At 46.4% G+C, this 26,592-nt stretch overlaps 1 protein-coding gene across 1 annotated transcript in view; it reads right to left on the bottom strand.

Annotated features, from left to right (window-relative positions):
- Window positions 1-1,584: 1,584 nt before the first annotated feature.
- Window positions 1,585-26,592, bottom strand: part of LOC142573043 (uncharacterized) — a 36,414-nt gene continuing 11,406 nt past the window's right edge. Inside the window, exons 3-5 of the mRNA XM_075682546.1 lie at window positions 17,877-17,984; window positions 13,119-13,145; window positions 1,585-1,706 (exon numbers count right to left, since the gene is read on the bottom strand). Of these exons, the coding sequence (XP_075538661.1) occupies window positions 1,623-1,706; window positions 13,119-13,145; window positions 17,877-17,984 (219 nt within the window). The 3' untranslated portion in view covers window positions 1,585-1,622. The remainder of the gene's footprint in view (window positions 1,707-13,118; window positions 13,146-17,876; window positions 17,985-26,592) is intronic.

The raw sequence follows: 26,592 nt of genomic DNA, 5'->3' as shown, positions 1-26,592 counted from the left end.
TTGCAAAATATAAATGAAATATCGGTGACGCGGAGTCGGCACGTATGCAGTGGAAGAGGTGTGCTTTAAGGCGCCTCCCACCTGGCAAATATTTGCGATCGGCCCACCTCACCCATTCCCTCCGCCTTTTCCTCTAAACCTGATCGAAGAGCCCTGCCGGTGCATTTGTCTGTTCAAAGTGGCGAGCGTTTTTTCCGACGTTGGTAAATGGCGCCACGCTTTAGCAGGAGCCCGACTCGGCCAACTCCGGCATTCACGCCTTTGCGTCAAGGTGTCGCCCCGTTCCGTTGCGCGCCGCTTCGGGTGCCTGCATAGGCGCGAGTTTCGAATAGGGATGCAACAACAGTTTTAAATCAGGCTACAATACGAATAGTCGTGCCGTTTATTTTAGCCGTATTGCAGGAATAATAAAGCAAGAAAATATTTTGTATGGCTGATGGAACCTTGCATTCATCAATCACAAATCCGGCTGTTCGACGCGTTGATGGGTTACCAATGTCTCTGTATATTTACGTAATTGAAGGGGCCCTCGTATAAGAGTAAGATGTGAGATTTATTTGAGGATGGATAGAGAGAGCTGCCTGAGGTCTGCTCTTCTAGCCTAGTGCTCGGCGAGAAACGGGATAAAAAGACGGGAGTGAGTGGTGACGGTGAGCGCGGGTAGTGAGTGCGAATAAGTGGCAAACAAGTGCGAATCAAGGCCCGGGCTAGGAGGCACGCCTCGCTCGTATCGGGTCTTTCTTTTGGCGTACTCATAACTACTGCCGCAGGCAGCAGAGAAGCAGACGTCGAGGCATCTTGGTCGACCAGCGCGAATTGAGATTTGCGCAATAATTTGCACGCCACAACCGCCAGCCAACACGCTTGCATGGTGGCGATAGCGTTGTGCTCCGAAGCATGAGGTCGCCGGTGCGATACGCACACTTCCGTGGAAATAGATCGTGGGTCGATTTTTGGGTGCAAGATAAACGCCTTAGGTTGACGGTCAAAATTAAACAAGAGGCTTTCGCTACGGCGTGTGTTGTGGACCCTCGACTGCCTTAGAAATTTGGAGAGAGAAAGAGGGCCCTTCATTTAAAAGCAGTGAGGTTTGCCGGCGTAGAAGAATTCGCCTACATGCTCCTCAGCAAAAAAGAGGGGAGAGAAAGGCCCTAAAAGCAGGACAGAAGAAAGTGAAAATAATAACATTAATAACGCCACTTCATATCTTTTTATACCTACTTTTCATACGATGTACGTAGTCCTACGGACAGCTAGAGTTTTGAGAGGAAGCCAATTGATTGAAGGTACTCAAACAAGAAATCAAGTGCTTGACGTTGCATTGATGGAGAGTGCCACGGATCTATAGTATGTGTCATAGTGTCAAAGGGCCTTAAGTGAGTGAGTGAGTGAGTGAGTGAGTGAGTGAGTGAGTGAGTGAGTGAGTGAGTGAGTGAGTGAGTGAGTGAGTGAGTGAGTGAGTGAGTGAGTGAGTGAGTGAGTGAGTGAGTGAGTGAGTGAGTGAGTGAGTGAGTGTCAGCGAGCCAGTCAAATAACGATAGCGACTGCATGGACACAATAACGGCGCGCGGACTGTAGTAATACTTTATTACTGCTGCGCGACATGAAGCTTTTCCGGTTTCTTACGACCCTCCGTAGAGCATTACGTAGCGTGTGGCGTTCATGCAGTTCCAGAGAGCGTATTCGGTGTCGTTCTTGTCCGCCACCTGCGAAGTCAAAACAAAGAACAGAGAGAAATTATTATAGTATGCCGCCATTAGGCCTCTCCGGTTTTCTTTTCATCCCCCGTACACCTGAAAACAGCCTCCAAAGAGTAACTAGTATGTTGCCTATCACAGCGACAGCTTTCTTTGTACTTCGCGCACTTTGGATGGTTGAACGGACGGTGTTCTCGCACGATAAACTGGAGAGATTAACAGGAATGAGGAGGAGGAGGGTAGAAGAGCGGAGAAGGAAGAAAAGGTGCAGGGAAAGAGATAGAGGGGTTCCCGATCGGCTGGCGCCAACGCCAGCAGCCAAGCACGGCGTAAGGTCACCGCAATCGCGAGAGGCTGGCGTGCGCGTGGTGTGAGTCAGCAGATGTCGCGCATTAGGGTAGAGACTTGGAGAGAGTTGGTCGTGGTTCATAGCGGCGTTGTTTGCGTAGCGCACGAAAGTAGGAAAGTAAGACGAGTAAAGACTCTTATCTGTCCGTGCTCGTCTATGTCCTTGCTTTCCTACTTACGTGCGCTACGCAAACACCGGCCGTTATGAAGATATCGCGCCCACGGTATAGTGTGATATCTGATTTCATCGTGTCACCACTGTTATCCAGTTATCGCTCGACGCAAGACACGCCTCTGTCTAAATTTCGTGAAAGTTGTCACCGATGCTGTGCCGAAAAAGTATTGTCTAAACCTATAGCAAGCATGCGGTTCGCTGTGAATCATGGGAAGTCATGGAGATTCACAGCAGGGTCACCCATAAAAAGCTGTCGATGACTTTCGAAATCATCCTAAGATGGTTGCTGCCACATTTTTTTACCGATATATAAGGTATGATGGAATGAAATGGTGGCAATGAAATAAAAGAAAATCATACAATTTAAACGGCAGAACGCATGCGTTTTATTTATTTCTGCTTCATGTCATAAATATGCTTCGAAAGCGTGAAAGTATAACAACGGAAAATGTGTGGCGAAGGCCTTCTCACTCGCAAGTTACGAAGTTCACTTCGCTATTGCCACCAAGTTTAGTTCGGAGGGAAGAATGAAAGGCGTGGAACGCCCGCAAGTCATTCAAGTCCATCCAATAGACCATGGCTTTCTCCTTTCGATCAGTATAGAGTGCGTACGCCACCTTGAACCCCCGTCCATCTCACTAGATCTCTCCTGCTGTGTCATTCCATTCCAAACGTACGCGCCAACTAGTGCTCTCCACCGTCACGAATTTTTACTACAAAAAATCTAACAGATACTTTTTTTTTAAATTGGGATGAGTACCGCTCACCGTAATATTTATGCTGAAAAGAAAATCATATTTGCCTGGCGTTTGGTTAAACGAAGCACTCGGTGCCTGAACAGGCTCGCCTACAGAAATCTGTGAAAGATCGGTCTCCTTGTCCGTCGCTCTGCACTGCATCTTATATGATATAGACGTGGTATTTCATGTTATAAGCTAATTGAAAAGTATAGTTTGCTTGTTAGGAAGATTAAGTAAAAGAATGTAAACCTAAGTGTTCGGCACTCGTGCTTAAAAGGTCGATCCTGCTGAGGTGATAAAGTACTCATCACTGTCTGGCGGCACTCGGTTGCGCAGTCCCGGGTGCCGTCCCGTTATAGAGAAATATTCAAAGGTGATAACAGCGCTGGCCCTGGCCCAGTGCGATCCTGTGCTCAAGCGAGGGCGGCGCTGAGCGCAGTGCAAAGGGGCATGCCTTTGTCTGCTGTGCTCCGAGTGGCATCTCTGCATTCGTTTGCTCCCGCTCTCACTGTGTGCTTTCATCCGGCGCTCTCAAATTTCTGTCTATTGTCACGTGGTAGGGTGCCAGTGTTTTAGAGTGTTAATTGTACGATAGTCAGTACTCGTTAGGCCAACAAACGTGATATTAGTTATCTGTATGCGGTAAAAACAGAGCCACCACGGCCTAGAAATACTTATGCGATCTTGTGACTCAGTCGCAAAACATCGCGTTGAGTGAGTTAAACTATACGATCTACGCAATCTTGCAATGCGAGCATTAAAAATGTGTGATGCGCTTAGATAAAAAATATGTTTAATAGAATACTTGACTTGCACCTGCATTTGATCGAGGCTGTAGCCATACTTCGTAAAACGATAGCCTTTATTCGCCTCATTGGACAAATCTCGTCAAAACGCATACTTAGGCTAGTTGGTTCATTATGGCAGGAAACGGTGCCAGAGAACACGAGAGACAAGCAAGGAGGGAGACCGAGACGATTACAAGGCGCGCAGTAACAAATTGTAGTTTATTTCTTTATCATGCAGAATAAATGCTGGTTTACGAGAAATGAATTGATGATGCACATCAGCAGAAGTACCAAAAAAAAAAAACCTACTGCGCGTACATAAACATTTTGATAGGAACCACATATCCTGCTCTGATGACATAAACAGGGCATGCAAACACAAGATTCGGCCAACTGTTTTATCTTGAGAGCTTCCACAATTTCTCTAATCAGCAGATCTGCACGAAACGCTATCTCTCCCAACAATGGCGCGCAACCGCAGTCTCTAGGACGTAAAATTTCGATGTCCAGAGATTACCTTTGTTGCATTGTATTTATGCTATTTCAACCTGTCGCTTGGCCTACATATGTCGCGCCGCATGACAAAGGAATTGCGTGCGCCAATTTTTCTGCAGAGGACACAAACCTGTCGCTATGTTGCTTGGTGCACTGAGGATTGCTCCTTTTTCGAAGACAATGTCTTCTTTGGCGAGTTACTGCCACTTTTCCATATTGGGTGCGCCTATTTCTAGCCTCTAGCTTCTTTCGTGTGCCAATCCGGAACCTAGTGTAGTCTAAAAAAAGATGTGACAAAATTGATGACAATGACTGATGATGGTGAACCATATAATTTATTCTGAGAGCCCGCTGATGACGACTTTTTGATGATAATTAGGAGAATGATGATGATGATGATGATGATGATGATGATGATGATGATGATGATGATGATGATGATGATGATGTCGGTGTTGATTATTGTGATGATGATTATTGTCATGACGATGACTATGGTGATTATGATGTCTGATGACAAAAAGTTGGAAAGCGATTCAACCTCCACAAGGCGTCAATCAAATGTTGTCGCTCCAGCGCGGCTCTCACAATAAATCGTATGCTTCATACACGCGATTATCACTCCCAACTCACTCAGGAATACATTTGCCTAAACAATGAAACATTCCTTTCCTTCGGCCACTTCCTAACCTTACGTGAGGCCTCCTTACAGCGAAGGACCGATGGAGGAAGCAAGCATACTCTGGAAGCTCCCTTCTCCCGTCCCCACGTAAGCAATGGTTGCAGCTCGCCTGGGTTCGAGTGGATATCTTAAAAGCTTTACCCGAACACTAATTATTTAATTAAACACTAACATTATTTAATTAAAAGATGGTGCATCGTCGCATAATTTTTAAATTGAAGTGCTAATATAGAGACGCATACACGCTTTCTTCTAGTTTACTGAACGTAAAAGAGTACCGCATTATAGCGCAAAACTTGATGTGCTCCAGCAACGCTCGCACGCCGGCGTCGTGCAACGCCTGGCAACGCCACTCATGCCGTACATGCGGCGGCAACGAACATGCCTGGCAAGACGTACTCTGCTCACACATCTCCGCAGGCGGGCGACAGCGCGCATGCGCAAGCAAACATCATGTGGCTAAGCAGTGACGTGAAGTGTTGGTTCATGGTCAGGAGTGGCGTAAGTACGCATGAAGGTAGCTTCGGAGCTACCTTACGCTGAGGAAGGACCAAGGAAACCTTCACTGAGGGCCCCTTAGTAAGGAAGCTTTCAGAGTGACATAAGGTGGCCTCACCGCAATGAAGGCATCCCTACTGAGTTAAGGAAGATTTCATTGTTTGGCCCATTGTCTTTCATCGATTTCAACTAGAAGTTGAATCGCCTTCCAACTTTTTTTTTCTTTATTTGCTGCCCTACACAATTTTGCGACCTTATCTGGGGTAGACAAGACCACCTTATAACGCCCCACCTTTCACCCACTTTCTTCAGCTTATGTGAAAAGGTGGGAATGTGTGGAGTTATGGATGCATTCAGTTTACAGGTCCGTGCTTTCTTGGGTGTTTTGACGTGATATTCGTTTTTCTGCAATGCTTAGCACCTTTAGTTGCGACTCACGAGGTCCCGGTAGATTGTTTTTTTTTTACGTTTTCTTGATTTAGGGCTGCCTTTTTCATCCAGGCAGGTTTGTTGGGCCTGCCAGCCAAGAGCTAACAAACCAATTCTGTCATTTAAATCAACTTATTCTAATCCTGTAAAGCGCAGCAATTCACAGTCAACCGATTCTTTAACAGCACCACGCGATAGTCGATTGGCTGGCCAGTCAGCGCCTTCTAACGCCGCGAAGCGAGGAGATTAGCCAGAGTAGCGCATGCGCACAATTTTCACTCGAAACGGAAGTTTCGTCTGCTAGGCTCTTCCCACAGGACACTAGATAGAATACCGGTAACCTCAGTGGAAGCTTCCCTGCTTATCAGAGACCGCAAGTGCGCGTGAACCCACACGTGTCTTTTTTATAACATATGCACGAGCGCTGTAAGATAAAAAACAAGGCGCGCAAAATAGTCATGATACAGTTGCATTGCAGCTTTGCACGTATTGTCCATTATTTTCTTGTGCATGCGCACTAGAGCAGCATACGCTAAAAAAAAAGAAAAAAAAAGCTTTTCGCGTGCACATGTATGTCTGATCTACATAAGCTTGGCGTTCGTTTCATTAAATCATTAGTTGTCAGTACCGCTTCGTGTTTTGCCCTTTCTTCAAGTCTCGCGTTTTGCTTGCGGTAACTTTCCAAAATCACGGAGTAGGCTTGTTTTTCTTTGTACTTGAGCTGATGTGTATGTTCGGTTTATTTTGTGATCGTCTCGATTGCATGCTGGTTGGTCTCTCGTGTTCTCTGGTGCTGTTTGCTGTCCTTGTTTCTGGCACAGCCGCTGAGCCGACTAACGTATACAGGGGCCGTGCTGGGCCCTTCATGACATGCCTCTTGTAACTGGTGGCACGGCGGATGTAATGAAGTTTATTTTCTCTTCGTAGGACAGCAATTTAGCACATGAGCACACAACTTTGATTTCCCTATTGCTTATCACCAGCCTACTGCGAGAGCTTCCGGGCATTTAATAACCACCTAAAATCTCTTGTTCAGAAGGACGAGATTGTATGGCAGATTCATTTGTAGTACGTATATAAGCGCCAAGGAAGCATAGGTCCTGTAATTGTCTGGCGCATTTTAAAGCAAGGGATCCGTCGCGATAACTTAATGGCTGTAGTGTGGCGCTGCTGAGCTCGACGTCGCTGGTTCAACCCCGGCCGCGGCGGCCACATTTCAATTGCGCATAAATGCAAGAACACTTCGTGTACTTATACTTAGGCACACGTTAAAGAACTCCAGGTGATCAAAATGAATCTGGAGTCCACCACTATGGCGTACTTCGCAATCGAACAGCAGTTTTAGCACTTAAAAGCGCAGAATTTAATTATAACGGTAAGAACACGAAGTAATTTTCAATGGCCATGTTAACTTTATAAATTCTTGAGACGCGAAAATATGGCTTTAAATGTGTGTTTTTATCGCAAACAGCTTTGCGGCAAAGGCGGATCGCCGCTGCAGCACTGCCGGAGCAGCGAGCTCCTGTAACCTTATCTGACTCGATTTATCCAAGTTAACAAACCATAGTGAATATATAATAGCTCGTACACTCTAGTACAAACGTAGCAACCGGAACTACCTCTAGTTAACCTCCCTGCCTTCCTATGCATTCTTTTCACTCAATTTTTGCCGATTCCAGTTCTTCAAAGAATTCCCGCAGAAACTCCTCTCGGAGTTCTCTAAGTATGCGTAAGCATTTTGCCACTTGCTCATCTCCATGCCGCCCGGTGTTGATCATTATCAGTGTTATGAAACCTGATCCGGCCAGCAGGGGCGTAGCCAGGGAGGGGGGGGGGGCTTATGGGGCTTCAGCACCCCCCCCCCCCCGAAATTTTTTCCTACTGTGTATGCACCGCCGACCAAAGCAACCCCTGGCGCGGGAAATCATTCTGGATTTTGTCTAGAACGTCTTTTTCACGCTCGAAAAGCCATTTCACTGCGAAAATTGTGAACTCAGGCTGGATTTCGCGGCAACGCCCATGCACCGGGAGTCTCATAAACAGTTACGTTCGAGCACAATGTTTCAAGAACGTTTTGATGGCGAACGGGCTCGCCGCGGCATCTCGCGAAGGCCGCGGAATCTACACTCTATCATGGAATCTACGGAGCGCGTGGATGTCAATTCTGAAACTTTATGGGTATAAAGTTCTCTAACTTTTAATGTGAAAGGTGCATTGACATTTCCAAACGTGTGCTTTAGATATTCAATTGCGGAACTTCGTAAGTTTAATGTTCCCATGAATATTTGACGCCACTGGTGCATTAACTTTTCCAAAGTCGTACATCGGGCCATACAACGAGACTAGCCAAATCAACACACTATCAGACAAGTTGACAAAGCCCGCAGCTTTATTCTATGCCCGCAGCGAGACCCGATGAGACGAAGCGTTGTGGTGGTTCATTCGTGCCGTCATGTCACATAAAAAATATCAACATTTTTTTTCACCTGCGCCAAGGTATCCAGTGAAGACACTAAAGCAAGCCAAGGTAACTACATTGTTATTTATTTTTTCTACTTTGACTTTTAGTCGCGAGGACACATTGAGCCTCTTCAATTATTTTTTTTTCTTTTTTTTCTTTTTTTTTTCTTTTTTTTTTTTTTTTTTTGTTCTCGCTCCTCTGCTCGGGGGCTGCCAGAGCCAGCCAGAGCGCATGCGTTTTTCTCGTGTTGCCCCGACCACCGCGCGGCGCACTTCGGTGCGCGTTCGGTTTTCTCTGGCCGAGCGCATTCTCGCCTGGCAGAGTTTTGGACGCTTTCTATCTAGCAGACGAGAAAAAGAAACAATGGTTGCTCGCCGCCATCACTGTGAGGACTCGACGGATTGCACCGCGTTCGCTTGAGCGCAACCTCTGCAGAAAGTCTTGTCTCGCCGGTGTAGGATACCGAGCAGTATGCGCATGGTTCTTGGTGGACCAAGCGTCTCGTGTTTTCTTCGATATTCCTATAATAGCCACATTAGTTGCCCAAAATAGGCATTCGATTGTGACCAACATACTTTCCTTTGCGTTTTTTATTTCATTACGGTTCCCCCGCCCCACAAAAAGAATAAAATAACGTTGCGGCGCAGCGAATTGTCGCATGGTGAAAGTTCTATTTTGTTGCATACTGAAATGATTTTGCGCCAAGAAAACAACACACACAAAAAAAACGACGACACCACGGGCGTCGTCTTTCTTGTGTGTGTTGTTTTTTGGCGAAAAATCATTTCAGTATGCAAGATCACCAACTAGCCGAGCAGTTAACTCTTATAAAATTATATTTTCTTACTTCTTTTGCGGAAACTAGGTAATCGGCCATGGGACGCTTCAGCTGCCGGATACTCTTATTATATTGTTGCAATAGCAATTATATGGAGACTCTAGGCGCATTCCTGCCGTCGCCCTCATGTTCCGCATAAAGTCCGAGGGCGATAACATCGTGACCGCGCGCCGCATGCTGTATGTGCGAGTGAAATTGTGTGGGGGGTGGGGGGGAATACGTGAGCCGGATGATGGTGGCTCAGTCTTGTGTGCGCAAAGGAGAAAAGCGGGGAGCAAGCGCGCCGCCTTCCGTCGCGCGCGATACACCGGGGGGAGTGGATGGAATTGGGGGGGGGGGGGATCTAGGGTTCTGTGAATCTGTGATTGCGCAACTTGTTTATTTGTCTTGTTTGACCCATTATATACCGTGACCTTTTCTTAGATACGTAGATTTATTGAAGACTTATACATATGTTTAGATATCTTGTTGGGAGGTTTTGTGTATACGTGCAGTGAACTTTGTTTCCAGTGGCAATTTTTTGCCCTTTATCAAGCTGTATCTTCGCATTTGTATATTCCATTATATCTTCGCATTTCTAATGTACGAGGGCGAGTCAAATGAAAGTGAGCCTACCCACCCAGCGCAATTATGGTTCTGTTCATTATCTGCAAGGTCTGCGCGTAGCACGCAGGCATCTCTCATTTACAAAAGTGGCACGCAGGTGTGAGAATAAATGTTATTTAATGCGCTCATACACTGGGTTGAACATGGTTGCGTGACGTAATGGACGCTCCAGAAGTTGAGCAGCGTGGTGCCGTGAGGTTTTTGACAGCTGAAGGTGTTTCGCAAAAAGAAATTAGTCACCGTATGGCTGCCGTGTACATTGAACATGGCATTTCATTGGCCACTGTAAAGCGTTAGAACAAACGGTTCACAGAAGGACGTGAAAGTTGCAAAGACGATCCCAGACCGGGCCAAAGCCGTCGTGCAATCACCCCTAACAAAATTGCAAAGGTTGATGAGGAGAAGGGGGGCAGCACCCACAGGAAGGGGATGGCGGCCCTCTCGGATCCGCGGAAGTTACTAAAGTTGTTCTCTCTCTCTCTCTCTCTCGATGAGCTGATGACACAAGAACGGATGATAAGCATCGATGAACTGGCAGAGCGTGTGAACATCAGTCACGGTTCGGTTCACCGTCACCGCTCACGCCATAATTCATGAACATCTCTTTTATCGGCTCTTGTGTGCGCAATGGATGCCCAAGATTTTGAACCACCGCCAGAATACGGAGAAGTTCGGCGCTGCCTTTACTCATCTGATCCGGTATCACAATAAGAGTGACGATTTCTTGTCTGCAATTGTGATCGGGGACGAACCATGGTGCCACTACTACGAGCCTGAAACACGACGGCAAAGCTAACAATGGAAACATTCGAATTCAACACCCCCAAAGAAAGCAAAGGCCATCATTGCCGCCGGAAAGGTGTTGTTGACTTTTATTTTTCGATCGTCAGGGGCCATTACTGATATAATTTGCTAAATATTGAGAGACTATCAATTGTTTCCGATATTGTGAAACGCCGGATCGGCTGCGTGTCGCAATTAAGAACAAACTACGTGAAAATTGACGGATGGGTTCATCTTGTTCCACGTCAATGCCCGTCCCCACGTCGCTGATGTGGTTAATATAAAACTGGCGAAGTTCAAGTGGGAAACGCTGCAATATCCGCCATACAGCTCAGATCTGTCGCCTTGTGACTTGCACATTTTGGGGCAACCGGAAAAATAGCTCAAGGGAACCAGATTCGTCTCGGACGATGACGTGAAAGTCAGTTGCAGACGTTTTGAAGCAGCAACCCAAGGAACTTTATGAGACGGGAATTACGCGACTCGTTAGTCAATGGGACAAATGTCTAAATGCTCATGGAGGCTACTTTTAAATAAAGTACCCCGTTTGTCATATATTCGCATTGGCTCACTTTCATTTGACTCGCCCTCGTATATTCTGCAGAACTCCTGCTTTTCATACATACGTGCTCTCTGCTACGACTATAATTTCGGCGCAATTACTGACGATACACGACCGGTGACAGCTGCTCCTGCGTAATACATTGGAACAAATGACACCGTCATTGAGATTTTGCACTGGCCGTTGCATATGTACAAGAATGCAAATAAGGATCTTGAATGACAAAGTTCCATTAACGTATTTATCCTCAACTTGTTCATTTCATGGCCTTTACATTTTTCATATCAGCGGCATGCACTGCTTTGCTGGTTTCGAATTGATGTAGTTCTAAAGTTCGTGTGATATTTTCTTCACTTATTAAATAGACAAAAAACATGGAAGCATTGACGTCAGTTACGTTGGGCACAATTTTTGGCACATAGGAGCATAATATTTTATGAAAAATACATATTTTACTGGTATTGACAGTGCGTAGCGTTCAAGAATTTGTTTTAGCAACTTTGGCAATGGCAATGCAGTTATTATTCATGTATTTGATCCCTAGGCAAATTGTTTAAGAGGAAGCTTTAGCTCGGGCCCAGCTCCGACGCGGCCTATTCAGATACATGTAAAACGTAGACGCGCTTTTCTGAGATAACTCCTGAATCGCTTTTAATAAAATTTGTTGCATTTGAGAGAGTAGGTTAAACTCTAGCGTCTGTAGGAAGCGGAATTTCGATTTAGGGACGGAACTTTGTTTAAAATATTTTGAAAAATTCGAAACTTCGAAAAAAATAGAAGGACGAAGTTTACAAGTTAATAGTTCTGCATCAAGAACAGATATCGCGGTTCTGTAAACGGCATCCATTACACCATTCAAAACGGGCAAATTCGGTACGTCTATTTGTATATTACGTGAATTGGTTATGTTATGTACAAAGGTTCTGCAAGAGCCGTATTTCCATAATACTTAATTTTTTTGAGACTCATGTGTAACATAGGAATTTTGTCCGCTGTAGATGTACTATTATGTGCAATTCATAAAATTGTGATATCAATTTTCATTGCTGATTTACAGAGTTGCAAACTTCATTGTTTCGTTTTCTGAAAATTTTCATTTTTGCCACTTTTCAATAAAATATTGACGACCCAGATCGAAAATTCGAAACAGTCACTAGAAGTCACTAGTTTTTCTTTAAATGCAACAAACCTCATCAAATATGGTGCAGTGGTTGTCGAGAAAAACGAATTCTCCTTCTACATGTATTTAGATAGGAGCATCCGACCTAATGCTTCCTGCTAGGAGGAGGCCGAGTTGCAATGTGAGCCCCCCCCCCCCCCCCCCCCGCCCCCACCCGTCCGAACGAAATTTCTGGCTACGCCATTGCCGGCCAGTACTAACGGCAGCGCTGCGGCGACGTGAACTGCATGGCGCGGACGGCGGCGCAAGGTGCATTGATAACCCAAGCAAAGTACTGCACGTGGCGACGCTGATAAAGTTCCGATCATCATAAGCCGTTATCGCTCGTTAGCACCTTGTCCATACGTGTCCAATCAATATGAACCGTGATCAAACGTACTCCGGCGGCGGCTGCGTATGGCACGGCCGCGCGGACCGTATCACGAAAGCGCTATGAGATGTAGACAGTGTGTCGAGCGCTGATAGCTCTGTGGCGAGACCTTCGTGGGCGCTGCGTTCTCGCCGCTTCGTTCGCCTTGAAGCGACAGGCAGCACGAAGGTAATGTCGCTCGCTGCTGTGGGCGCTGTATTGAAAGCGGTCGTCTTACGCGACGAAAGGACGGACGGGAGGATGGTTTTTTCGTTGGGCAAGCATAGAAATGCTTGCACATTTAAATCTGGAACGGTGGAAGCCGATCGGCGATGTAAAAGAGCCTTCGCGAATCGTGCGAGTGAGCTGCGCGAGGAGTCCCCTATACACAACATCACAAAGGAGAAGGCTCCACCGAAACTTTTCGGGCACCGTGTTCTCGAGAGAAATACCAAATGAAATGAAGCGGGCTCTTGACCGTACATACCTTCACTTGCATCACTGTAAGAGCAACCTGAAAAAAAAAAGAAGTGGCCGGGTTTCAACGTGTCTTGAACCTAGTTATACGAGCGAAAGTTCAGTTAAGCATGCTTAGACACGGTCCTTCAGTGCTTCTTTCCGGCGAGCTATATCGGCAGGGTGCTCAGACTCATTCTGGCGCCTGCGGCGAACAGTTGACGCGGTCGTACCGGCGCGTGCTTCATCCACAGCGAGACTGAGAAGGCAAGCGCTGGCAAATCAGCTGTTAAACCCTCGCCTAGTCACGTGGCACACAGCCACGAGGCTCGAGCGAGCGCAGCTGCAACGCCTCTCCGCCGCGGATCACGTGACGCGACATCACACCTTCACACTTGCGCGCCGGAGACTGAAGGTCAAACGCGCACCGAGATTGACCTTGGGAGTTGTAACTCGAAGGGTAGAGCTTTCGCTCTAAAAGCGGCAAAAAAAGCAGCCAGTCTGCAGCATTATGGCAATGACCATCCCATGCACATCTGTAGTCTAAAGATACTCGTGTGTTTGTGATCGATTGCCTCAAATGAAACGGCAAGTGTGAAAAACCTTGCCGTTGTGCGCATCACCGATCAAATTATTTTATGTATTGCTGTACGCCCTAATACGCGCTCGCACGAACCTTTCAAGCTACAATTTGGCATAATAATACGCATTCTTCTTTTCTGTGGTGGGAAATGAGGCGTCATTTCTATTATTTCTATCATATGTCTCCATTATTTCTCCTTAATAGTGTCAGAACTTCAGAGGAAGAAATATGCACGCTTTTGGAACATCACAAGGTAATTAAACCGATTTCCCAGAATCAGAAATAAATGCTATGTCACGGCGAAGAATGAAATTGACATTTCTGCTGTTTAAGGTGATTCGACAAAGTGTAGCACATGGATGATGGTGGGTGACCTCTTTAAATGCGAATAATTGTTTTACCTTGCCGGAGCCAAGGTCAAACGTGAGACCGTCCAAGGTCACAGTTTGTCGCCGTGCGCGCGAGCACCCCCATGCACGCACTCTCTGGCCGCTATCAACTCGGCCCTTACTTCACGCGCATGCGCGCGCTCTCCTACGCGCCCGCTTGCACACCGCTACCAGCCGCTACGACACTACTGGCTTGTAGCGGTGTGCGCGCCACAAATTGACGTGGCTCGGTTATGCTAGCTGCGCTATGCTGCGCGTAGGTATCTATTTGCACATAAAACAATTGGCACTCGAAAGTATCGAGCGCAAGAGGAGCGGAGCAGTACAAGGGTGCTGCGAGTCTACAGAGGTATACGATGCGTACAGAAGTGGTGAGGCAGGAAGCAAAGCGACGGGCCGACGAGATACGCACGTCCGTTGAGTGCGAGCCGTGAGAGAAGCGACCCGCAGCCAACCAAACGTCGCACGAACGGCCGCTGAACAGGCCACCGATGCCAAGCGGCGTCAACTGGAGGACTGCCATTTGTGGGATGTAGACACGTACTTTCAACAGCACTTTGTCAAAGACGAATTCAGTGCGGCGTGTAGGGTTTGCGACCGTCTCTGGTTCCGATCGTACGCCGTCTGGGTGTAACTGCCCGCGCATCTGGCGGTCCTCGAGGGGGCGATTCCCCGGAAGGACGTGAGTTCGTTCGAGCTTTGCACCACGTGAAGGGGAGAATTGCTTCGTATTGACTTAGATAACCCTTGAGGATGATTTGTGCCACAATTTTAATGCGTACCATAATTTATCTAGGTGCCCGGGGTCAGTTTCGGCTAATTATACCTTCAGTTTTGTGTCCCCAAAATCCCGCGCCGTCATCAAGGACTGAATTGGTGAATTGCTATGAACACGAAAATGATCGCCACCTACTTACTTCTGGGTGCACGAACCTCCGAAGCGATATTCTGTCAGTCAGCATGGGAGTGATGGTTTGTACATATATTTGCCTAAACTTCGTCCTTCTGGTTTCAAACGGCCTCGTAAACTCATAATTTCAAATAACGTAATGTTTTAGAAATAACTAAATAAACAGCATTAACATTTTCCGAAGGCAGGTTTCGAACACACGACGTCTATTAGTGCAGAAGCCCGATATTGAAACCCTTACGCCGTGGACGCCTGCATCGACAAGCGGCATAGGACACCTTTATTATTTTCTCGCGGGCAAGAGAGTGCACTGAGACGCTTGGCGTGTTTCGATTTGACCGAGGCGCAGTTAGAACGCCGAGCAGAGCTTGCGCGGGAAGGAGCGTGCGGAGGACGCAAGCAACCAGAGTCTGCAACAGCAGGGATGAAGCTGTGTCGCCGCGTGTGTGCGTCCTCGTGAAAAAGAGACGTTCACACAATGCTTTCGGGAAATTATTTGTCCTATGCCGCACTGCGAATGTCAGGCCCGCAACCTTCGAGGCCCTCAAGCCTCGCGATGTCAGTCATTAGTGTCATGCCAGGCATCATTTCCATTTGGTGCCCGTTTCTTGTATTTGACTTTGTTTGTAGATAATCTTGTGTTTGAATGGGTGAATCTGACTGAATAAATTTAAGGACATTTGTTAGCATGTGATGATGTATGACAGCAAAACTCATTTTTTACAATTATTATTTTTCTCGTAATCGTGATGTCATATGTGGAAATCCGGCACATTGAAGTTCTCAAGGTTGCTCACAGTCTGTAGCAATAATATCCTAGACTGAAAGGAAACAATATGGATGCACGTTTCCCTCCGTATTGAGCCTCAATTGCCCCCTTTACATAGGCGTCAGAATATTTATTTATTTATTTATTTACTTATTTATTTATTCATTCATTTTACAAGCACAAGTTTAGCTCTATAAGCGTGATTTATAGCAGGAATAAAAAGACACGAAAGCGGCCTGGTCAACGGCCAAGCCGAGCGAGCCCGGGTACCAACTACAGTCTTCGTTCACATCTTTGGCTAGCGCCCGTATTCGTCGTTACAATCGCCCCACGGCGAAAAGGAGCCATCCTGGCGACCTGAGGAAACGGTAATACTGGCGGATCGCAGTGCGGTTTCAGCCATTCGACGTCAATCGTTTCGCGCCTGCGTGCTGCAGGTTCGTATATTAGATGGCTGGAGGGGCTCAGTGACGTATTGTTCACAGGGAACGCCTGGCGAAGAAACCCGGTAAGAACCGTCATACTTGGCATCTTTGTGGAAAGGCCGGTAGTAGATTATTTATTTATTTATTTATTTATTTATTTATTTATTTATTTATTTATTTATTTATTTATTCATCTTAACGTCCCAGTGCAAACACGGAGCGTGAGAGACGCTGCTGCGGGGGCTAACCGATTCATTTTGACTTCGTGGGGATTTTTAATGCGCCCCTATATGTGTTAAACTGCTTCTAAATCTCATCGCGTATTCTTAACCTCACTAAATGTAGCGTGTAAAAAAGAACATCACGTTGTAATAGTTTACCGCTATCCCGAATGATCTATTTTAATGGAAACAGATTTTTTAAAGAGGATTTAACTGATGCGACGATGCTTTCTTCACTATTGGTTCTTTCAGCATGGCGGACACTAGATGGTCGAGTGGCCGTCCTAGTCCGCTTGCTAATTAACCAGGATTCGTTAGTTAACTTTTAAATTAGTGGTTCTAACATAAACGTTACAACGGTAGTATTTGAGGGGTATATGCAGCAAGAGGCAAAATCAATCTGCGCGGTTTTAAGAACGCCATATCCCTTTTAAGACATTATTCGTCAATGAAAATTCTTTTTTTCCCCGCTTAGATACCGATACTGGGCGCACGATAGGTGTCGAAATAAGTGCCCGCGTGATGCTTCCGGCCTCGTGTGGTTTCTTTCCGCCAACAGGTTGCCAGTGCACGCCTCTCATCATTCTATCTCCCGAAGATCATGTCTCGGCGACCTGCCGTCGCTTGCGGTACAAACGCGTGACGACGGATGGAGCGACTCACCAAGTCATCTCAGCAAGCTGCTCTACGTCATGACAGCGTCGAGAATAACATGGGCTGTGCTTCCAGCACCTTTAGCGCTCAATGCTTCGGTATCGAAGCGACAAAAGGCGATTTTTGTCGACGAATTATCCTAACAACGAATGGCGTTTTTAAAATTGTGTAAATTGATTTTGCTACTGCGGTGTCCTATACCATCGCAATGCTGGAGTGAAAATCAATAATTATGCAGTTAATCAATGAATGTGTTCATTAGCGAGCCAATTGTGACGGCTAGTACTCCTCTTGTTTCCGCCGCGATGAAAAAACGAATAGCGAATACAGCATCATCACATCGAATAAAGCGTATTTTCGCAAAAAAAAAAATTGTTTCCATCGAAATTGGTCACCCCATGTATAAACACCTTGGCTTCTAATACGATTGCCGTGCAAATAATGACAGTTTAATTGATAAATTTTGCCTTACACGGCAGATGTGGAGGCACACTTGCCTGGGCTCGAGTACCGAGTAACACTTTCCCGTATTTAAATCCATCAAAAACACACTGTTAATAACCGAGTATACAGGCCAAAACACGCCTCTTTCTCGCCACTGCCGAAGTTGCGCAACCAGAGACTGCATGCGACCACCAGGAAACGCCACTGCCATCTCATGGATAAAATACTAAGCGACGGCAATATACAGCTTGTTTGACGTCTGCGCGACACTCGCGTACGGGTCTGATAGCGTAATACAGGACGCTCGAAAGACAATGTTAACCTCTTTGAATTGGGCCGAGGGCCTATCCGAGCTCGTCGTGGACGCGCTGGGCCAGACAAATGGCACACTTACGTTGTTGTTGATGATCGGCGCCCCGTCGACGCACATGTCGGTGAGGGCGTCCACAAGGTTGCGTCCCTTGAAGAACAGCTTGGAGCGCTTGTCGAGCAGCGCCATGACCTTCGCGAAAGCAGAGCAACCCACGCGGGGCCACTTTAGCGAATCCCTTCCCGAGAACGGCGATGCACGCAGTTTCTTTCTTTTTTTTTTTTCGTGATCTGCAACGACGTTTGTTTCCGCGTGCAGGATGCGCGTGCTCTTAAGCGGATCGATCTTCGTTAAGAAAATAATTCGCAATGATCCATGTATCTATGGAACTCCTTATACGGTACCAAGCCGCGATAATACTTTGGTGTCACCCTGCGTTCGAATATCGTCCTCTGTAGCAACGAGAAGCTGGCCAAGTTGGAGCACATGTTTTTTTAAACGCACGGCGCCGAAATAAATGTTTCTGCAGTCGTGAGAGAGCGCGTTGTCCTTGTTTTCCTTGCTTGTGTACTCGTCGTTTAATGCGATTAGCATTCTTCGGATACTTTGCCCATATTGCGGTCGGCGCGTCCCTGCCTGCATAACCGTTTTCCCGGACGTTCAGTTTAAGAAAGAAAGAAAAGAGAACTTTAAGATTTCTTCGGTACTGGGCAAACTCGAACCCGCGTCACACGCGTTCGTCAAACACAGCAATCCGACGCCTTGGTTCGCTGCACCACCCGTTTTCTCTCTCTTTCGCTCTCTCTCTCTCTCTCTCTCTCTCTCTCTCTCTCTCTCTCTCTCTCTTTTTGTTCGGTTCGTTATTGTCTACGCCACGAATGCCCGCGAGGAGGGTGGGATTAATGGTACCTTACTGCCTAACCGCTACCGACTTGCTACGAGCACACTCCGTAGGTGCATGTCCGACTAATTAAAAGTGAGAAGGCGCGCTCTTCTATAGCTGACAAAAACTAAAAGTTTTGCGCCCGAAATAAAAGCCTATGTAAGCGCGCCTTCGTTTACTAGAATTCTGATATACGGAACCCTACTTCTACAGTGCCAACGGGAAAACACTGGAAGTGGCTGGGAGGACTCGTTTTAGTGAAGTTTTCCACGTGGCGTCTGCAGAAGTACACGCCGTGGTCTGCGGTCGCGCTGCGGCGCATGCGTGTATTAATGCGACTAACACGCTTAGTCTAATTCCACTACTGCGAATTCGTAGCAAAGGTATATCCGGAAATACGGTTTGCCCGCTGCATTGCTAATGCTCACCGCAACGACGTCGACGGGTATTGTGAAACGGGTGCTGCCGGAATTTCTTGCCCGCCGTTCAGAAAACAAATCCTGGTCCGCCCAGGCTCCGATGGAGCCGGAGTGCAAATGATGAGCCCGAGTACGCCGATTTAGATGCACGTTAAAAAATTTCATAAAAAAAGAAGAAAAAAAAAATACCGCAGCGTCGAAAACATTCCGGAGCCCGACCACTTCCAGTGCGATGTTCCTCATAACCCGGAGGACGCCTAGCGATGGGAGGTTTTATCAATTTATTTTTATTCGCCGGAATTGTCACTCGCTGTGATTTTTGAATAAAATTACGTATGTACACATGGAGGCCCGCTTAATGCACACACTGCAAGAGCGACTTATTAAATGTATTATCCGTGAGTCATCGTTTCCTCAAATATTATTTCCATTGAATAAACATTTTTTTTTTTGCAAACATTAAGCTTTTCGGCCTAAATTTGGTGGTGATGTGAAGTAGAGGTAAAAAATCGAGTTCCCTAGGCTCTCGGCTCGAACCCCGTGTATGCCTGACAAATGTTGGGGCTTGGACGGGGTTCGAACCGAGAACCATCATTACAAGGAACTGCACCAATGTTGTAAAAAAAAAAAGATTGCCTGTGACATATAGCACAATTTTAAACCTCGAGCTAAACAAACTGCACGAGGCGGCGGCCATTACTTTCTCGAGAAATCAAAATTTTTAATTAATTACTCACGCACGCACAGATTTCAATTTACGAATTGTAGCTGGTGAATTCGGAAGGCCAATTTACTTGGAAATAATCTTTGAAACTACACCAGTTTCGCGTTATTAATTTTCAAATTGTCCGACGAAATGCATTTTCGTTTTAGTTACTTTTGAGCTTCAATGCAGGAAACCTCGTTTTCTTAAAAGAGTAGCGGTAACAACAGTGCATTTTTTACTTCAACTATGACGGCACATATCTCAAAACCGGTGCCATCCTCACAATTCGTTCCAACTGGATATGACTAACAAGCTCATTAGAGACTATACGTAGATTTAAATATTCGCCGTAACTTATTAGAAAGTTAATTTGTGTAATTACGTGAATTTAACTCAAGTTTTAGAATTGTGCTATCTATTCTAGTTCATCAGCAGGTCTGCACAAAGAGGCTGACATTCATGCACAGAAAACTGAAAATCAAAATAAACTAATTAACACAGAAACTCTAATTAAATTTCGAACTAATTACCTTATGGCACGTATTGCAATTTACAAACTCTAGCCATGGTGTTCACAAGGCGGATCCACTTGGAACCAATTCTCAGGAGGACGCCAGTTTAGAGATATCAATTCCCGAACTTTGCGGAGAAATGCATCGGCGTTCCAGTTACCTTTGTGCTTCAATGCACAAAACGATGTTTGTGTGTGTGTGTGTGTGTGTGTGTGTGTGTGTGTGTGTGTGTGTGTGTGTGTGTGTGTGTGTGTGTGTGTGTGTGTGTGTGTGTGTGTGTGTGTTTGTGTGTGTGTGTGTGTGTGTGTGTGTGTGGGCGGCGGGGGGGGGGGTCCCGCTGTCGTAACACGCGACCGCGCAGCCTGTAACGATGAAGGAAAAAACCAGTCACAAAACACAAAGGACAAGAAGAGAGGTTCTGGACGTCGTTCTGGACGGCTTGAAGATTATCAAGAAAGTCAAGCTGCACACAGAAAATCTAACCGGGACATGCAAAAACTGGGACAGCAACGGTGGCGGGAGTTCTGTACGTCACTTACTCCCTTCACTCCCTTGCCGAAAATTTGGAGATTAATAAACGCCCTTGGCCATCCGGTATCACAATGTAGTCCATTCAAAAGTCCATTCAAAGATTTACCCTGATTCTATGGCGGGATTTCGACGAGGCCGTTCATCGATTGACAGTGTCATCGATTTAGTGTCATCTGTAGAACAGCAAAAATCTTGGAAACGATTATCAGTAGCGCTCTTTCTGGACGTGAAAGGCGCTTACGACAACGTTTCCCATCAACCAATTCTAGACGCACTTTTGACAATTGAACTAGGAGGGCGAGTATATCGATGGATCAGAAACTACTTGGCACAAAGGTCCTTGTTCGTACGTACGGAAGATGGTCCGACTACCGACCACTACATATGCCGAGGAGTTCCCCAAGGTGGGGTTCTAAGCCCTACTCTTTTCAACCTCGCGCTTCTTGGGCTGGCCGAATCCCTACCGGAAACAGTGAGTGTTTCAATCTACGCCGACGACATCTGCATCTGGTCATCAGCGGTCACTTGTCTGCAAATTCGCGCTAGGCTACAGAAAGCAGCAACACAGGCATCTCACTATCTTCACACACAAGGCCTTACCATCTCAACAGAAAAATGTGCGTTAGTCGCTTTTACACGAAAACCAATGTCTCGTTATCCAGTATGCATTAATGGCCAGCCTATCTCCTACAAGAGAAATAATCGGTTTTGGGGGGCCATTGTAGACCGAGACCTCTCTTGGAGCCCTCATGTTGCCCACTTGAAGAAGAAGCTCACATCTATTGTTCATGTCTTCAAGTTTATCGCCGGGAAAACATGGGGATCGTCAGTGGGCTCCATGCTACAGTTATATCGAGCATTTTTTATCGGATTGCTACGTTATAGTTCTCCCGTGGTTGCTAAAACATGCAAGTCAAATCTTCGAGAACTACAGAGCGTGCAAGCACAGGCACTACGTGTTTGCCTAGGACTTCCACAGAGCGCTTCAACAGCAGGAACCATTATAATGGCTCGAGACCATCCGATCACGACTTACATTAGCACCCACACGCTTAGGGCCCCTGTTCGTCATGTTTCACGCATGCAATCAAGCTCTCTTGCCTGCCTGCCAGAACGACGACCACAGGCGTCCTTCTCCAACGAGGTGAGCGTCCATCGTGCCTGTCTACCATCGGGCTTCACACCCTCAGAACGTTCAACCTCAGCTTTGTGGTGTTTAGAACAACCTCAAGTGCGTCCCACGGTTCCAGGGATAAGAAAGAAGACCGACCTGCCTACCTTGGCCCTGAAGCAAGACCGAGTCCACATATATATGGATGGCTCTTCCACTCAGACCAGCTCCACCGGCGCAGTGGTTATACCATCACGATCAATTAGCGTCCGATACAAGATTTCTCACATGACAACATCGACCGGATCGGAGCTTGTTGCCCTCCGAGGTGCCGTTGATTACATTAACAACCAACCCGCTAATCGGTGGGCAATCTTCTGCGATTCGAAGGCGACCTTACAATGTCTTCTGTCATCTCTTCGTCGCGGGTCGTGTGAACAACTAGTGTCGGAGATACGAGAAATGCACCATCGTATGATAGCGAAAGGACACGACGTCGTGTTTCAGTTGCTGCCTGGCCATTGCGGTATCTCCGGCAACGACCTCGCTGACGAAGCTGCTAGGAAAGCACACGAAGGAGCAACCCTTGTTCCTGTACCTTTATCGCGGACCGACGCAGCCCAACACCTAAGCAAGGTAGCACACCGTATGACATTAGAGAAGTGGCACACACCTGAATTCACCCAAGAACGATTGCATTCCCTCGACCCCTCTATGCAACTGCGGCTGTTACCAGGGCTTCTGCGAAATGAGGAAACAATGCTGTGCCGCTTACGCTTGGGCGTCGCATTCACCAATGCATATACGTTTTTGATTGGAATGACTGATAGCGCCGACTGTAATGCCTGCGGTGCCGAGGAAACTATAGAACATCTACTGTGCTACTGCCCATCTTTTCAAAACGAAAGACATGACCTCTGCACAGCTCTCAATCAGCTAGATAGAACACCGTTCACCTTGAAGAAGATCTTGGGACCATGGCCTCGCATATCGCAGCTACAAAAGGCCACAAAAGCTCTGCTGCGATATTTGAAGTCTACTGGACTGAGTCAGCGTCTGTGATCCGGACTGAGTGACCGAACGATATACCCAGTAGACTTTCTCTTCTTCTTTTAATCTTTCCGTCCCCTTTTCCCTTTCCCCAGTGTAGGGTAGCCAACCGGGCTCAGTCCTGGTTAACCTCCCTACCTTTCCTTTATCATTTGCTCTCTCTCTCTCTCTCTCTCAAAAGCCTTACTACAGCTCTTGGCGTATCTGAACGCGAAATTGTAAACAAGTTCTGCGCAACCCTAGTAAATTTCGCAAATGCTGTATCAATTCAAGATCAGTGTATCTTTTCGTTGCAGCAACAGATTGAAAATGCTTGCAATTTACCTCATACCCACTTGGATACTCTGTTCTCTCTAAAGGAACTGCAGCACGTTCTCTCGAAGACACGCCAAAGAACAGCTACTGGTCCTGACAACATCTCTTATTATACCTTGAACAACCTTGGCCCAACAGGCACGTCCACTCTCCTACACGTCTTCAACAAGATGTGGGAGGAAGCACATGTTCTTATGAGTTGGAGGATCGCTAACGTAGTCCATTGCTAAAACCTGGCATAACGCCACTGTCTCTTGACTCCTTCCGTCCTGTTCGTTTAACGAGCTGTGTTTCAAAGGTGATGGAAAAGATGATCGATATTAGACTTCAATGGTGGTTAGAATCCAGCAGTTGTCTACCAGATCAAATGGCTGGCTTCAGAAAACGCAGATGTACGATAGACTGCATCTTTGACTTGGTAACGTTTGTTGACCACGAGATTAGCTGTGGGAACATTGCTGTTGCTGTGTTTATTGATATTAGGAAGGCCTGTGACTCGGTTAGTCACCTTCACGTTCTGCTTGGACTCGCAACTCTCGGAGTGCATGGCCGAGTACTCAAATGGATCGCTAACTTCCTGAGATACAGAAAGATATATATAAATACAAATGACGCCCCAAAGCGACGAATACACCATAAATAAAGGAGTTCCGCAAGGAGTGTATTAAGAACTTGAAAAAGGGGGTACCAGCGAAACACATAGGACGCGCACACAAGCAAAAGGTGTTAGACACGGACGGACGCTGGACTTTCAACTGTACTTTATGAAAATTTACAATGCCGCACATAACCTCCAACGCATGCGCATCTTCTACTCCTCCCAAGTCATGTGCACAGATAACACCTGGAAGATACATTACCATGTGAAAAACAGCCGACGCATGCGCAATTTCTAGTCCTCCCAAGACCTGTGCATGAATGTCAGTTTTTTTATTAATCATATTTTACCTACTCGATAGGTAAGCACGTTCCTTCTTTGTTAAACACAAAGACGTATCACTGACACAATTTTCTTTCTCATTTCCAATGTGAAAGGCTTCTAAGATTTCGCGTTCATATCTGGTCTTGCCCTTCCCTAAGATGGTCACACCACCGAATAATGGCGCACTTTTTTTGCACTTATTGCAGCCGCGGTAATGAACCGCCAAATTGCTTGCCTGGTCCCCGTTTAAGGATAGGTTATGTTCTTGCAAGCGCTTGTTAACACACCTACCTGTCTGGCCTATATAGACTTTACCGCAAGCCAACGGAATGCGATAAACAATCCCAGTGTTGCACTTGATGAAGGGTGTCACATGTTTAACTTTACAAGCCCCTCTCTTGTTTCCCTCGTTTTCTGCGTCCTTTGTGTTTCGCTGGTACCCCCTTTTTCAAGTTCATCATGCACCAACTGGGCCAAGAGCTTGCGCTAATGCTAGTGTATTCAGTCCACTTCTCTTCAAAGCCGCAATAGCAGGTTTACCAGCAGTACTTCCAGCAGACATAAACATATCTATGTATGCTGATGACATATGCACATGGACATCGAACAAGTCTCTAGAACTTGTCAAGCATCGGTTGCAGGAAGCTTTGAACGCAATAGGTGATTATTTAAGAGAACGGGGCATGAAGATATCTTATGCCAAATCAGTGGTTCTGCCTTTCACAAGAAAAAAGGTTAGAAATTTTGGTATTTAACAGATGGCCATGCGATCGAGCTGGTTCGGAAACATCGTTTTCTCGGCGTGATTTTAGACCACCAGCTTCGATGGACTCATCATTTGACCGCCCTTGGGAACCAAATTAGTTGTGTCATAAATGTTCTCCGCAGAATCACAGGCACGAAGTGGGGTGGAACAACTGTATCCCTACTTCACGTCCGCTCAGCACTTGTGCGTCAGAGAATTGCTTACTCCGCCCCTATATTGCACAAATTATCTGGGACGTCCCTCCATCAGCTGCAGCTGTTGCCAGTTTACGAGTGTGCCTAGGAGTCCCGCAAGCTACGTCCAGTCACCTCACTATTGCAGAAGCGCGGGAACCGCATTTCACGGTGATTCGGAGCCTTGAAACATGCCGACATCTCTTCAGAATTTCTACTCAGCATTCTGCACACCCCCTTCTCTCTCTGATAGAGAACCATCCGGGTGCGCAGATAGATGCCTTGTTTCAAGAGCACAAATCACGACTCCCACGATCACTTTTTTGGCACTCCGACCTCTGCTACCCGCCTTGTCTTCTGCAAGCGCCGAAAATAGAAACGTCAATCGAAGGCCTTAAAAATAAAAGCGACGATTCCACATTAGCAGCAAAACAATTAGCGTTACATCACCTATTTGACAAGTACCAGGAATCCATTCACGTCTACACGGACGGTTCTGTAGTCAAAGAAAGTGCGTCTGCAGCTTATGTTATACCATCCTTAGGGGTAGAGTACGCTTGTCGGCTAGGACACACGTCGTCACCAACAATAGCGGAATTAGTGGCAATTCTCCAAGCCACTCACTTTATCAAAAGATATGAGACACCTACAAAGTGGGTAATTTGCACGATCTCTTTATCGGCTTTAAATATTTATCGTCTTGAAAATATTGATGACAGCCAACCACGCGCACGAATAACATACGCGATACTGAAGAGTTTAACTCAGGCTAATGAAAGGAAACATGAAGCTATATTACAGTGGGTCCCGGGCCATGCTGGTACAGCAGGCAACGAACTAGCGGACTCATTGGCAAAATCAGCCCATCAAGATGCAGAAATTGAACTCATCCCTTTATCCCCAATGGACACAAAACGGATATTGAAAGTACTAAGGAAAGACTTGTGTATGTCAACATGGTTTAATGAAAACACTAAGGAATCAATACTTTGCGAAGTAGACCCTCACCTCGAATGCCAGCTGGATGTAAAACTTTCTAAAAGTACCGAGACACTAATTCACCGACTGCGCCTTGGGATAGCATACACCAAACATTTCCTGCATCGCATCAAACGGGCTCATTCCGCGGCTTGCTCCTGTGGCCACGACGATGAGGATGTTCGCCATCTACTCCTCGAATGCCCCATATACGAGATACAAAGACAGCAGCTAGAACAAGAGCTACGCTCGATCGATCCTCACCGGCCTTTCTCACTCGCAAAACTGCTGGGCCCATGGTCATCGAAAGTAGCACAGCGAAAAGCATTGAACGCAATTGAACATTTTTTATGAAGACACAGGCATCCTCAACAAATACTATGTATTGCATTGAATAATCACACGATGTCACTAAAACATTCTTCTATTATATG

Source organism: Dermacentor variabilis, chromosome 1, assembly GCF_050947875.1.
Source record: "Dermacentor variabilis isolate Ectoservices chromosome 1, ASM5094787v1, whole genome shotgun sequence".
Taxonomy (NCBI): Eukaryota; Metazoa; Arthropoda; class Arachnida; order Ixodida; family Ixodidae; genus Dermacentor; species Dermacentor variabilis.
Note: the sequence above shows the minus strand (reverse complement) of the source record. Positions and strands in the feature narration are given on the sequence as shown.